The 14655-nt window shown below is 43.5% G+C and overlaps 1 protein-coding gene across 3 annotated transcripts in view; it reads left to right on the top strand.

Moving 5' to 3' along the window:
- Positions 1 to 11378, top strand: part of MOGAT3 (monoacylglycerol O-acyltransferase 3) — a 64026-nt gene extending 52648 nt beyond the window's left edge. For all 3 annotated transcript variants that reach the window (XM_073622857.1, XM_073622856.1, XM_073622858.1), the window contains 2 exons: positions 96 to 298; positions 8520 to 11378. In XM_073622857.1, coding sequence (XP_073478958.1) covers positions 96 to 298; positions 8520 to 8674 — 358 coding nt within the window. In that variant the 3' untranslated portion in view covers positions 8675 to 11378. The remainder of the gene's footprint in view (positions 1 to 95; positions 299 to 8519) is intronic.
- The last annotated feature ends 3277 nt before the right edge of the window (positions 11379 to 14655 follow it).

Below are 14655 nucleotides of genomic sequence, written 5' to 3'. Positions count from 1 at the left end.
CTTCTTCCTCCATCCAAAGTTAAAGTAAAAACATTTTGCTATAAATGCTCTTTAATGAGATCAAACAGTATAACTGCATCTCTCATTTCCTGCAGGGCAGACCTTGTGCCGGTGTATTGCTTTGGAGAGAATGACATCTATGAACAGGTTCAATTTACTCCGGGCTCCTGGGGCTGGAAGCTGCAACTCCTCTTTCAGAAATATGTGGGATTTGCCCCCTGCCTGTTCAAAGGCACTGCAGTGTTCGGGGAGACCAGCTGGGGCCTAAACCCTTTCCCTCGACCCCTAACTACTGTAGGTGAGTATGGTGTTTGAACTTTCTGGGGCATGATCCACAAGCAAGAAGAGCGCTAGGGAGGACAGAAACAGAGAAAGAGGCTGGAGAGGGCAGAAACAGGGAAGGAAGCTGGAGAGAGAATCAGAGAAGTAAGCCAGATATGGTAAAATTAGAGAAGACACCAGAAAGGATAGAATCAGAGAAGGAAGCTGGGGAGGGCAGAATCAGAGGAGGAACCTGGAGATGGTAGAATCAGAGAAGGAAGCTGGAGATGGTAGAATCAGAGAAGGAAGCTGGAGATGGTAGAATCAGAGAAGGAAGCTGGAGATGGTAGAATCAGAGAAGGAAGCTGGAGATGGTAGAATCAGAGAAGGAAGCTGGAGATGGTAGAATCAGAGAAGGAAGCTGGAGATGGTAGAATCAGAGAAGAAGGCTGGAGATAGTAGAATCAGAGAAGAAGGCTGGAGAAGACAGAATCAGAGAAGGACACTGGAGACTAGAATCGGTAAAGAAGCTTAAGATGGTAGAATGGGTAAAGGAAGCTTAAGATGGTAGAATTAAAGAAGGAAGCTGGAGATGATAGAAAAAAAGAGAAGGTAGCTAGAGATTGTAGGATCAAAAAACAAAGCTGACGATGGTAGAATCAGAGAAGGTAGCTGGACATGGTAGAATCAGAGAAGGAAGCTGGAGATGGTAGAATCAGAGAAGAAAGCTAGAGATAGTAGAATTAGAAAATGAAGCTGGAGATGGTAGAATCAGAAAAGGAAGATTTAGAGGGTAGAATCAGAGAAGGAAGCTACAGAGGACAGAATGAGAGAAGGAAGCTGGGGAGGGTAGAATTAGAGAAGGAACTTGGAGAGGGTAGCATTCAAGAAGGAGGCTGGAGAGGGTAGAATCAGAGAGAGAAGCCAGAGAGGGTAGAATCAGAGAAAGAAGCTAAAGAGTGTAGAATCAGAGAAGGAAGCTGGAGAGAGTAGAATCAGAGAAGGAAGCTGGAGAGGGTATAATTAGAGAAGGAAGTGGGGTAGGGTAGCATTAAAAAGGAGGCTGGAGATGGTAGAATCAGAGAAGGAAGCTGGATAGGGTAGAATAAGAGAAGGAAGCTGGAGATGGTAGAATCAGGGAAGGAGACTGGAGAAGGTAGAATTAGAGAAGGAAGCTAGAGAGGGTAGAATTAAAGAAGGAAGCTGGAGAGGGTAGAATCAGAGAAGGAAGCTACAGAGGACAGAATGAGAGATGGAAGCTGGGGAGAGTAGAATTAGAGAAGGAAGTTGGAGAGGGTAGCATTAAAGAAGGAGGCTGGAGAGGGTAGAATCAGAGAAAGTGGGGCGGCACAGTGGAGCAGTGGGTAGCACTCTCACCTAGCAGTAAGAAGGGTCGCTGGTTCGAATCCCAACCACGACACTACCTGCCTGGAGTTTGCATGTTCTCCCTGTGTCTGCGTGGGTTTCCTCCGGGTACTCCGGTTTCCTCCCACACTCCAAAGACATGCTGGTAGGTTAATTGGATCCTGTCTAAAATGGCCCTAGTATAGGTATGAATGTGAGTTAGGGACCTTAGATTGTAAGCTCCTTGAGGGTATAGGGACTGATGTGAATGTATAATATATATATGTAAAGCGCTGCGTAAATTGACGGCGCTATATAAGTACCTGAAATAAATAAATAAAGAAGTCAGAGAGGGTTGAATCAGAGAAGAAAGCGGGAGAGTGTAGAATCAGAGAAGGAAGCTGGAGAGGGTATAATTAGAGAAGGAAGTTGGGTAGGGTAGCATTAAAAAGGAGGCTGGAGATGGTAGAATCAAAAAAAGAAGCTGGAGATGGTAGAATCAGAGAAGGAAGCTGGAGAGGGTAGAATCAGAGAATGAAGCTACAGAGGACAGAATGAGAGACAGAAGCTGGGGAGGGTAGAATTGGAGAAGGAAGTTGGAGAGGGTAGCATTAAAGAAGGAGGCTGGAGATGGTAGAATCAGAGAAGAAAGCTGGAGAGTGTAGAATCAGAGAAGGAAGCTGGAGAGGGTATAATTAGAGAAGGAAGTTGGGTAGGGTAGCATTAAAAAGGAGGCTGGAGATGGTATAATCAGAGAAGGAAGCTGGATAGGGTAGAATAAGAGAAGGAAGCTGGAGATGGTATCAGAGAACGAGACTGGAGAAGGTAGAATCAGAGAAGGAAGCTGGAGAGGGTAGAATTAGAGAAGGGAGCTGGGGGTAGAATTGGAGAAGGAAGCTGGGGGGTAGAATTAGAGAAGGCAGTTGGAAAAAGTACCATCAAAGGAGGAGGCTGTATAGGGTATAATGAGAAAAGGAAGCTGGAGAGGGTAGAAAAAGAGAAGAAAGCTGAGGATGGTAGAGAAGGAGACTGGAGAGGGTAAAATCAGAGAAGGAGACTGGAGAGGGTAGAATCAGAGAAGGAAACTGGAGAGGGAAGAATTAGGGAAGGAAGCTGGAGAGGGTAGGATTATAGAAGGAAGTTGGAGAGGGTAGCATTAAAGAAGGAGGTTAGAGAGGGTAGAATCAGAGAAAGACGCCAGAGAGGGTAGAATCAGAGAAGGAAGCTAGAGAGGATGGAATTAGAGAAGAAAACTGGAGAGGGTGGAATTAGAGAAGGAAACTGGAGAGGACAGAGTTAGCATCAGAAGCTGAAGATAAAAGAATCAGACAAGGAGGATGAAGAAGGTAGGTAGAATTAGAGAAGGAGATTGGAGAGGGACTATCAGAGAAGGAGGTTGGCAAGGGCAGAATAAGAGAATGAGGCTGTGTAGGTGGGCACAAATAATATTTCCATTACTTAAACAACTCCCTGGTTTAGTATATCATTGGTTTATCAGTGAGCTCTTGCAGACAGGCGGCTGGAAAACCCAACTCTTCCCCCGCACCATGAAGTCTCACTCCTCCAGTGGCATGTCCTGTAATGAGATAAGCACAGCAGAAGGAATGCCTGTCCTGCACACTTGGTGGTGCTGACTCTGTGTAGTAAAATGCAGCAGACTCATGACATCATCTCACCCCCGGCAAAGTCAAAGACTGGCAGCCTTTCAATATTAAAAAGATACAGCACTTCTGAAAAATCATACTGTTGCTGTATATTGGGACGTGTCAAGAATTTATTTATGCACTGTTTGCAGAGTTACTGAAAGATCCAGTTTTAAAGTTAAGAAGCTGGTGCACGGTGTACCTGGCCAGCATTCATTAATAATTGAAATACCAGTTTTGTCTGAACTGTCTTTTGAAATGTAAACTTTCTGCCTCACTAAATTGGAAGAAGCATGACAGATTTCTTTTAAGAGATAGCCATGTCCTCCAAAGGTATTCTCACCAATCTGCACTCTTGTGTGGTCCTCCCTGCAACCTCAGAAGCCCTTGGTCCGTTAATTGGCCCAAGTGCATTCAGGCTGGTATGGGGGGAGTGGGAATGTACGCAATCACTGTCACAAGGGGGGGGGGGAGGCAGTGACATCATCCACCCAGGTGAACTCTGACACCATTTTTACCTGCAGTGAGGAGTCAGTGGGGGACTATGGATAGATGAACATAGCTTGCTGATGGATAGGAAATTAGGAGGCACTGTAATTGTGCTGAATATTCAGGTGAAAGAGGTCAACACTTGAAACAAAGGCATACCAAGCAGCAGTAAAAGTAATTTTTGGCAAAGATAACAGAACTAGGACAATTTAACATTTTTCAACCTCAGTCATGCAAAAAGGATGTTTTACTTTCTGGGATCAGCACAATTCCTTGCTTTCAGTATCTGCAGAATGTATGGATCAGATGTTCTGCTGGGTGAGCAGATAAGATGTTCTCTGAGGTTTATATTTGAGATATTCTGCAGGGTATATATGAGAAGTGCTCATGGGGGGGTTAGAGATGAGATCTGCTGCAGGCTGTGCGTTGGAGAAATGTTCTGCAGGGGGTATATTCTGTAATATCTTTAGTTAGATATTATGCAAGGTGTATAGACATGAGTTTTTTTGTGTCATGTATAGGTATTTTGCTGGGTCTATAAGTGAGAAATTCTGCAGGTACGAAAAGCCCTTTGGCATGTTTGGATGAGATGCTCTGCAGCTTGTCTGGGTGAGAGGGTGTGTAGGGTACCCTGGCGATGACGCCATGCTCTGTGTCTGCAGGTGATCCTCAGCGAGTAAAATTCCAGGTAATGGTAGTAGTATCTGTAGACTGTGTGTCATCAGGTTACACAGATAGTACAAGAGACAGGGAGAGCTATATATAGAGAACAATGTGACCGAGGAGGAGACGACAGGGACAGAGAGAGGGGGACAGGGACCAGGAGAGAGAAAGCTATATATAGAGCACAATGTGACCGAGGAGGAGACAGAGAGAGAGGGAGAGACAGGGACTAGGACAGAGAGCTATTTATTGAGCACAATGTGACCGAGGAGGGTGACAGGGACAGAAAGAGGGAGACAGAGACCAGGAGAGAGAGAGCTATATATAGAGCACAATGTGACCGAGGAGGGAGACAGGGACAGAGAGAGGGAGACAGGGACAAGGACAGAGAGAGCTATATATAGAGCACAATGTGACCGAGGAGGGAGACAGGGACAGAGAGAGGGAGACAGGGACAAGGACAGAGAGAGCTATATATAGAGCACAAAGTGACAGAGGAGGAGACAGAGACCAGGACAGAGAGAGCTATATATAGAGCACAATGTGACCGAGGAGGAGACAGAGACCAGGATAGAGAGAGCTATATATATAGAGCACAATGTGACCGAGGAGGAGACAGGGACAGAGAGAGAGGGAGAGACAGGGACCAGGACAGAGAGAGCTATATATAGAGCACAATGTGACCGAGGAGGAGACAGGGACAGAGAGAGGGAGACAGAGACCAGGACAGGGAGAGCTATATATAGAGCACAATGTGACTGAGGAGGAGACAGGGACAGAGAGAGGGAGACAGAGACCAGGACAGAGAGAGCTATATATAGAGCACAATGTGACAGAGGAGGAGACAGGGACAGAGAGAGAGAGGGAGAGAGAGAGAGAGAGAGAGTTGTTTAGAGAAACCAAGGAGAAAGAGAAAAGAGGGGTGGATTGGAGATAAAGAGAAGTTGGGGAAAGATCAGAGACATAGAGAAGAGAGGGATGGATCAGACATAGAGGAGAGAGAGAAGAGAGGGATGGATCAGACATAGAGGAGAGAGAAGAGAGGGATGGATGAGACACAGAGGAGAGAGAAGAGAAGGATGGATGAGACACAGAGGAGAGAGGGGTAGAGGAGAACAAGATGGTGGGAGAGGAGACTGGTAGACGGCGGGGAGGAGTGATAGTCAGCGGGAGGTGCGGGGGAGAACAGATGGAGAATAGAGATGACGGAGGATATTAGGAGAGAACAGAGAGGTAGGCAGAAAATGAGACAGGACACTATACTATAGATAGTAATAGGCAGCAGAGCCTGACATGAAAGAGACTGAATGTATTGTGGGATGAATATATTAGAATAGATATAAAAGGCTTGGATATATTTAGGGGGGGGCAGGGGTGAAGTGGGGATAAAGGATTAGGAAAGGATATATCAGGGATGTATAAAATAAGGATGAACATATATATTATATATATCAGGAATAGATACAGTGTCTTGATAAATGGTTTACAAATTTTTTTACAAATATGTGAAAAGTGTGGCGTGCATTTGTATTCAGCCCCCCTGAGTCAATACTTTGTAGAACCCCCTTTATCTGCAATTACAGCTGCAAGTCTTTTTAGGGATGTCACTAACCAGCTTTGCACATCTAGAGAGTGACATTTTTGCCCATTCTTCTTTGCAAAATAGCTCAAGCTCTGTCAGATTGGATGGAGAGGGTCTTTCCATCAACTCTGACCAGCTTCCCTGTCCCTGCTGAAGAAAAGCATTCCCACAACATGATGCTGCCACCACCATGTTTCACAGTGGGGATGGTGTGTTCAGGGTGATGTGCAGTGTTAGTTTTCCACCACACATAGCTTTTTGCTTTTAGGCCAAAAAGTAACATTTTTGTCTCATCTGACCAGAGCACCTTCTTCCACATGTTTGCTGTGTCCCCCACATGGCTTCTCTTTGCAAACTGTAAACGGGACTTCTTATGGTCTTATGGCTTTCTTTCAACAATGGCTTTCTTCTTGCCGCTCTTCCATAAAGGCCAGATTTGTGGAGTGCACGAATAATAGTTGTCCTGTGGACAGATTCTCCCACCTGAGCTGTGGATCTCTACAGCTCCTCCAGAGTTACCATGGGCCTCTTGGCTGCTTCTCTGATTAATGATCTCCTTGCCTGTCAGTTTAGGTGGACGGCCATGTCTTGGTAGGTTTGCAGTTGTGCCATACGCTTTCCATTTTCGGATGATGAATTGAACAGTGCTCCATGAGATGTTCAAAGCTTGGGATTTTTTTTATAACCTAACCCTGCTTTAAACTTCTCCACAACTTTATCCCTGACCTGCCTGGTGTGTTCCTTGGCCTTCATGATGCTGTTTGTTCAATAAGGTTCTCTAACAAATCTCTGAGGGCTTCACAGAACAACTATATTTATACTGAGATTAAATTATACACAGGTGAACTCTATATACTAATTAGGTGACTTCTGAAGGCAATTGGTTCCACTAGATTTTAGTTAGGGGTATCAGAGTAAAGGGGGCTGAAGACAAATGCATACCAAACTTTATAGATATTTATTTGAAAACCATTTATCATTTTCTTTCCACTTCACAATTATGTGCCACTTTGTGTTGGTCTATCATGACACAATGTGGAAAATTTTAAGGGATATGAATACTTTTTCAAGGCACTGTATAATAGGTATGGATATAGAAGGGAGGGATGTAAAAAGGGACTTACATATATATACTGTATAAGGAATGGATATAATAAGGCTGAGTATATCAGGGATGGATAAAATATGGATGTTTGTATACATCAGTGAGGGATATAATAGGGATGGATGTAATAGGGTTGGATATAATATGGATTGATATATTAGGGATGGGTATAACAGAAATGGATAGATCAGGGGTGGATACAATAAGGGTGCCTATATGAGGAATTAGTATAGTTGGGATGGATAGTTTGTGAATTTAAATTTTGTTGATGGAAATATCAGGGATGGATATACTGTATAAGAGATACATATGATAGAAATGTACAGTATATGTCAGGGATAGACTTAATTTGGATGGATATATCTGAGTATATCACAGTACTTCCCCCTCATTGGGCGGGGAGGGATCGTGTCTGTGAGTTGGTGGAGAGGGCTGTATGTCAGTATTGATGTGGTTAGGTGTTCAGGGAGGGATGATGTCAGTGGGGAGTGAGTTGGGTGGGGAGGGATGAATGTCAGTAGGGGTTGAGTTGCGTGGGGAGGGACAGATGTTGATGGGGGGGTGAGTTTGGTGGGGAGGGATGAATGTCAGTAGGGGTTGAGTTGGGTGGGGAGGGATGGATCTCAGTGGGGGGTGAGTTGGGTGGGGAGGGATGGATGTCGATGTGGGGATGAATTGGGTGGGGAGGGATGGATCTCAGTGGGTGGGAGAGTTGGGACAGGTGTCAGTAGAGGGGGGTGAGTTCAGTGGGGAGGGAAGAATGTCAGTAGGAGTTGAGTTCGGTGTGGAGGGATGGATCTCAGTGGGGGGTGAGTTGGGTGGGGAGGGACAGATGTCAATGGGGGGGTGAGTTGGGTGGAGAGGGATGGATCCCAATTGGGGTAAGTTGGGTGGAAAGCGATGGATCCCCATTGGGGTGAGTTGGGTGGAGAGCGATGGATGTCCGTGGGGGGGGTAAGTTGAGCGGAGAGGTGTCAATGGGGGGGTGAGTTGGGTGGGGAGGGATGAGGTCAGTAGGGGTGAGTTGGGTGGGGAGAGATGAATCTCAGTGGGGGCTGAGTTGGGTGGGGAGGGATGGACGTCAGTGGGGGGGTGAGTTGGGTGGGGATAGATGGATCTTAGCTTGTGTGAGTTAGGTGGGGAGGGATGATATCAATGGAGGGTGAATTGGGTGGGGAGGGGTGGATGTCAGTAGGGGGTGAATTGGGTGGGGAGGGACAGATGTCAGTGGGGGTGAGTTTGGTGGGGAGGGATGGATCCCAGTTGGGTGGAGAGGGATGGATGTCAGTGGGGGGGGTGAATTGAGCAGAGAGGGACAGATGTCAGTCGGGGGTGAGTTGGGTGGGGAGAGAAGGATATCAGTGTATTTTTTTTTTTTTTTTAAGCCAAGCCTTTATTACCACTTTAAGTCATTGTCTTCTTTTTGTTTCAGTGGGAAGACCCATCCGTGTGCCGCATTGTCCCGTCCCTTCAGAAGAAGAAGTGTCACATTATCACAAACTCTACATAGAGGGACTGAAACAGCTCTTTGACGAGTTCAAGGTGTCTTGTGGACTCTCAGCTAGTGATGTTCTACAGATCATCTGACCCAGTTTTGGGCAGCATATGGCTCTTCATCTACGACAATACTATACAAGGCAGTGTGCCATGGACATTCTGGCACTCAATTACACAATCCCTACCATGGATTCCTTTAAGGCTAACTAAACACAAAAACAGTATTTCGGTTATGGATGGATGTTGTTGGATTATATCAACTGACCTGTTTTTTTTTTCATGTAGACTTGCCCAGTAAATCACATATCTGGTATTTCCAGGTATAAGAGATCATGTGACTTACTCCCCTTTCTTCTAAGGGATGGTGTGCATGCTTGATGATTGGCCACTCAGGACTGTCACATGGAGTGAGGATTGTCATCATCTCTATGTAGGCTTCAATCATGAGTTTAAACCTACACAGGACTTCATCTCCTAACTCCTGGAGGCCAACATTTGATTGGTTAATGTGGAGGGGTGGGCGGATGATGTCACAACCTCCACCTCAACCAATCAGAGGAAGTCTTGTATTCATTGATAAAACACAAAAAACTTTATGTGACCGGCTGAGCAGCGCTAAGCCCGGCTCGATTTTGTTTCCGGGATGGGATAGGAAGTCCCTGTACCACTGATGAAACACAGCATTGTATACTGTATGTACTATTGCACGATTTAACCACTTCCCACTCGCCTGCCCACAATGTACTGTGGACGGGCGGTCGGTGTAGGCAAAGCGACATGCCCATACATCGCTGCCTACTTTCAGGTTTACTTTACACATAGTTAGGCACACTTTTAACCCCTTGATGGCCCTAGATGTTAACCTATTTCCAGCCAGCGTCATTAGTACAGAGACGGTGTATATTTATATATACACACACACCATAGATGGTAGCCACTATAACTTATATAACCTATTGGGATTTTTTTTTATTTCTTATCAAAGATATGTAGCAGAATACATTTTTGCCAAAATGTATGAAGAAATTAGATTTTTAAAAGTAAAAAATTTTGTTTTTTCACAATTTTTAGTCTTTTTTTTTGTTTTATATTGCAAGAAATAAAAAAAACAGTGGTAATCAAATACCACCAAAAGAAAGCTCTATGTGTGACAAAAATGATAGAAAATTGTGATTAGGTACAGCTTTGCATGACCGCACAGTTAACAGTTAAAATAGCGTAGTGCTAAATAGCAAAAAATGTCCTGGTCATGAAAGAGGTCAAATCTACCGGAGCTGAAGTGGTTAAAGTGAAAGCAAACATGGAGTTATGCTGTAAGACTAGATGTTATGGGATGTTAAGTGTTAATTTTAGAATTTACAAGATAACTTTTTTTCATAGGGAGGGCTGGGTTAGGCTAATGTGCAGCCAATCATTTTAGTTTTTAGATCATATATAGATAGATTAGACCCCTGTCAGGTTAATTTTTACCATCTCTTCACTTTATGGCCTGGTGACACCACAGGAACCCATCTCTGAGAGTCGTCACAGGAACAGGAGTCCCCATTTCAGGACTTACCCTTACCTCTTGCTCTGGTGACAACAAACTTTTGGATTTTACCTAATTTTCTGTCTCACTAACAGTGGTCACCAAGACAAATAGAAGGCTGAGTTTTCCCAGTGGGGTCGTAGACATGAATAAAAAAAACACAGTCTAACTAGGCTTAGGGTCTTTATGGACCTTGCTTTATGCACTGGTCCAAATCATTTGGCGGAGGGGAGATTATGGTGTGGGGTTCCAGTGAAGGGAAATCTTAAGGTGTCTGCATACCAAGACATTTTGGATAATTTCATGCTCCTAACTTTGTGGGAACAGTTTGGGAATGGCCCCTTCCTGTTCCAACATGACTGCACACCAGTGCACAAAGCAAGGTCCATAAAGACATGGATTAGCGAGTTTGTGGTGGCCTGACCTCAACCAGATAGAACACTTTGGAATTAAGTGGAGCTGAGACTATGAGCCAGGCCTTCTCGTCCACATCAGTGCCTGACCTCACAAACATTCCCATAGACACACTCCTAAACCTTGTGGACAGCCTTCCCAGAAGAGTTAAAGCTGTTATAGCTGCAAAGAGTGGCCCAACTCCATATTGAACCCTACAGACTAAAACTGAGATGCCATTAAAGTTCATGTGCCTGTAAAACTGAGATGCCATTAAAGTTCATGTGCGTGTAAAGGCAGGCATCCCAATAATTTTGGAAATATAGTGTACATTTCTGGCTCTAGTACAGTGATGATAATGGGTTGCTTGCTCTCCCCCTCATCTATTCTGTGAATAAACAAGGGCAGAGGAGGGGTGGATAAACGTCAAACAGAGCAAAATTGGTCAACAGTAAGACAGTTTTAACCAGTGATAATAGGGATGAAAGGTGTATAAGAGAAAAAGAGTACAGATAGGTGTTTTACTGCAAGTATTAAGAGACCAATGATACAACAGAATAAAATTGGCCAGCAGTAGGAAAATTGTAATCAGCAAGGCTAGGCCCAAATTTACAGATTGAAGTTTTACTACAAGTATTAATTAATGTAGAGAATACAGCAGTCTAAAACTGGCTAGTAGCAGTTTTAATGAGCAATAACAGGCCTAACTGGTGTACGCCTAACTTTCATTTATCTATGGGGATAGGATGGAGCAGAAAATGTAAGTGAAATAATGTGAGATGGTTTAGGTGAACACTGTTCTTTCAGGTCATGCAGCGGTGTGCTGTACATAATAGGCAGCACTGAGAACAGATGGTTAGCAACAGGTAAATACTCCACTTTGAGTAGCCCAAGCCCAAAAAGGTTTCACCTATAACTAAAATAACATTGTTAGGTGGACAGATCCTTTATGCCAATGACACAGGAATGAGATGGCTTAAAACAAGCAGACAGCCATTGGTCATGCTGATGATAGAAAAACTATAAAGCTTTTCTTCCATGTATTTTATTTTTTTATAATGTTTACAAGTTTATAAGCTGATCTCTAGTTTGCATTATTTTTATATAATTTCTGTGTGCTGATAATTATTTAACACAGGGTGCTTCTATGATACTCATTTTGCAGAGCACGCTAAAAATTCAACAGAGAAAGCTCAGCACTTCCTACTCACTTTTGACTGCCTTGGTTGGTCCACCTGAAAATCCATACAGGGTTTTAGCTGCACAGAGGAGGTCAAAAGATTGCGGGCAAAAGATTCCCTTACCCCGTTTGAAACTTTATGCATCACAACTGATAGCCTGACCAGACTTCTGTCCAAACTATATAAGACTTTGTTGGACCTTTCATCTCAGACCACACCTTACTATATTAGGGAGTGCGAGAACGAGCTTGATAGTCACTTTCCAGCAGACGTGATTGATATAGTCACCAGACTGGCCCATACGTCTTCCGTTTGCTCCCAAATGCAGGAGCCTTGTTTCAAATTTCTAACACATTGGTATAGGGTCCAGATATACCCCTCTGCATCTGCACATTGCTGGAGAGGATGCAAACAGAGAGGAAAGTTTATACACATTTGGTGGGACTGCCCCCGCATTAAACCCTTCTCGGCAGAAATCTGGAACCTTAATGACAGTCACACAACGCCAGCTTGAGGACAACCCTCTTCTTGTATTGTTTCATGCTACCAATTACTGGTTGGTAAATATAAATGTTCTTTGATGCCTCACCTCATCAATGCTGGCAGAAGCCTTATACTCCTACAATGGAGATCCTAGGTGGTCCCCAGTTTGCGGGACTGGCTCCTGAGGGTACTGGAAATTCAGGCAGCAGGAGTGGAGACACCAATGCCTTGATAGCTATTTCCAGTTCTATATGATCTGGAAGTCTGGATGAATGCAATGATATTCTTCTGTTTGGTTGCATAACTGAGACACTTTTTCACAGTTGACCATATTGCTAAACTAAGGATGGTTTGGAATACTTACTGTTGAGTGTTTTCTAAACTTCTCCCTCCTCCTTTCTCCACTCTCAAGCTCTCTTTCCACTTTTTTCCTACTCCCTGATTCTTGATTCTATTTTTTAGTATTTCTGATTTTTCAGACTCTGATAGACCCGGTATTGGGCCCTAGTCTAGGCTTTTAGTGAACATAGTTACTAGATAGTTTCTTTACTTGTACATGTTATGGTGATATTGGAATCGTACCTTTAAGTGTTTTTGGGTCCTTTGCCCTGGAGAAGACAATTGGTTCTTGATAATTGCCCTGTGTATGGATACCGGCAGTCTTTTGTACCTATTGAGTCGTCTGTACCTATTGATGCATGGTTAGGTTTTTCTCATATGCTTAAATAAAAACATTTTACACAAAAAAAAAAAAAATATGCAAAACATTTATTAATTTTTTTTTTCTGAACTTATCTAAACAGTCGCAGCAAAGGTTGACCTAGATGACGTGAAGGCACCAACAACTATTGGAATAATTTCTTTACTTTAATGACTTTGTTGGTATTTGAAGCCCTTTAAAGCTGAGCTCCAGGCAAAAAGTTAAATACGCATGAACTACATACTATATAAAGAACTGTTTTACCAGCCAATTAATTTGTAATTTTATGCATCCACTCCTGAGATTTACACAATCTTTCCATTGACCACAGCCATGCCAGTGATTTGATTTTACAGCAGTTAAGCAGCACAGCAAGATCACCTTCCCACCTCTGTTCTGTGATTGGATACTGAAGGAGCAGCAGCTTACTGGTGAGGTCAACTCTCATCTCCTTCTGTAAACATGTTCCTTGTTAGCACATGTGTATGTGAGGAGGGCCTGATTTGCTGAGAGTACTCAACTTCTTACCCCCAAATCTGATTACAGGTGATCACAAGAGACTGATATCAAAATAAGTTCTCACTCTAGTTGCATTCATAAATAAATGTAATTTTTTTGTAAATGCATAACAGCATTTTGTCATTCAGCTTTAAAGTAGAACACTGTTGGTACTCTGCAAATGCAACCGGTCACCTCTGAAGAGGAGCCCCAAAAGTGTCTTTGCTCAGTACTTGCTTAGATGGATAGTGGTAGGTAGGTCACATCTACCAAGCTGGACTTTAGTAATAGTCCCACCATCTTTTAAGCACATAGCATAGCCCAAAAGATCTACTTGTGACCCCACCGTATATGGTTCTGATTTAGGGCTCCGGCACAAATCCCACAGCACAGTTGTCTATGCTTCCAGTTTCAAAGAATATGTACCATGCTTAGCCTTTACAGATTACTCTATTTGCCCTCTCCAATTCTCGTATGTTCTCTTTCAAACGCTACCTTATGGATTGACATATCTCCTTAGATCCAATCTATCTAGCTAGTATGGTCACCTGCTGACTTGACACCATCCACAGGCAGCTTAAGTCTTCAATAAGACACGGAGGTTGAAACCAACACAATTTTACTTCAGATAATTGCAGTACAGAGAATGTGATTCAAGTGTAAGAAGAACACGGACACCGGAAGTGACGTTTTATCACGCGCTCGCCGCTCGTTTGTTTGTATTTTGCTTCACCTGCTTTTATGTGAGTACCGCAGTTTACTCTGCTGCCTATTAAATAAATATTTGAACATACTTCACCATTGGAGTCTCCCCTGTCTCTCCTTCTCCCTTTGTTGGCCCACAACAATATCCTGAGAGGAAGATATATGACAAATATATAGGACATCTACAGTGGGGACGGAAAGTATTCAGACCCCCTTAAATTTTTCACTCTTTGTTATATTGCAGCCATTTGCTAAAATCATTTAAGTTCATTTTTTTTCCTCATTAATGTACACACAGCACCCCATATTGACAGAAAAACACAGAATTGTTGACATTTTTTCAAATTTATTAAAAAAGAAAAACTGAAATATCACATGGTCCTAAGTATTCAGACCCTTTGCTCAGTATTTAGTAGAAGCACCCTTTTGATCTAATACAGCCATGAGTCTTTTTGGGAAAGATGCAACAAGTTTTTCACACCTGGATTTGGGGATCCTCTGCCATTCCTCCTTGCAGATCCTCTCCAGTTCTGTCAGGTTGGATGGTAAACGTTGGTGGACATCCATTTTTAGGTCTCTCCAG

The sequence above is a fragment of the Aquarana catesbeiana genome, linkage group LG03 (assembly GCF_042186555.1).
Source record: "Aquarana catesbeiana isolate 2022-GZ linkage group LG03, ASM4218655v1, whole genome shotgun sequence".
Lineage (NCBI taxonomy): Eukaryota > Metazoa > Chordata > Amphibia > Anura > Ranidae > Aquarana > Aquarana catesbeiana.
The sequence above is the reverse complement of the archived record's forward strand: the minus strand, read 5'-3'. Positions and strand labels throughout refer to the sequence as shown.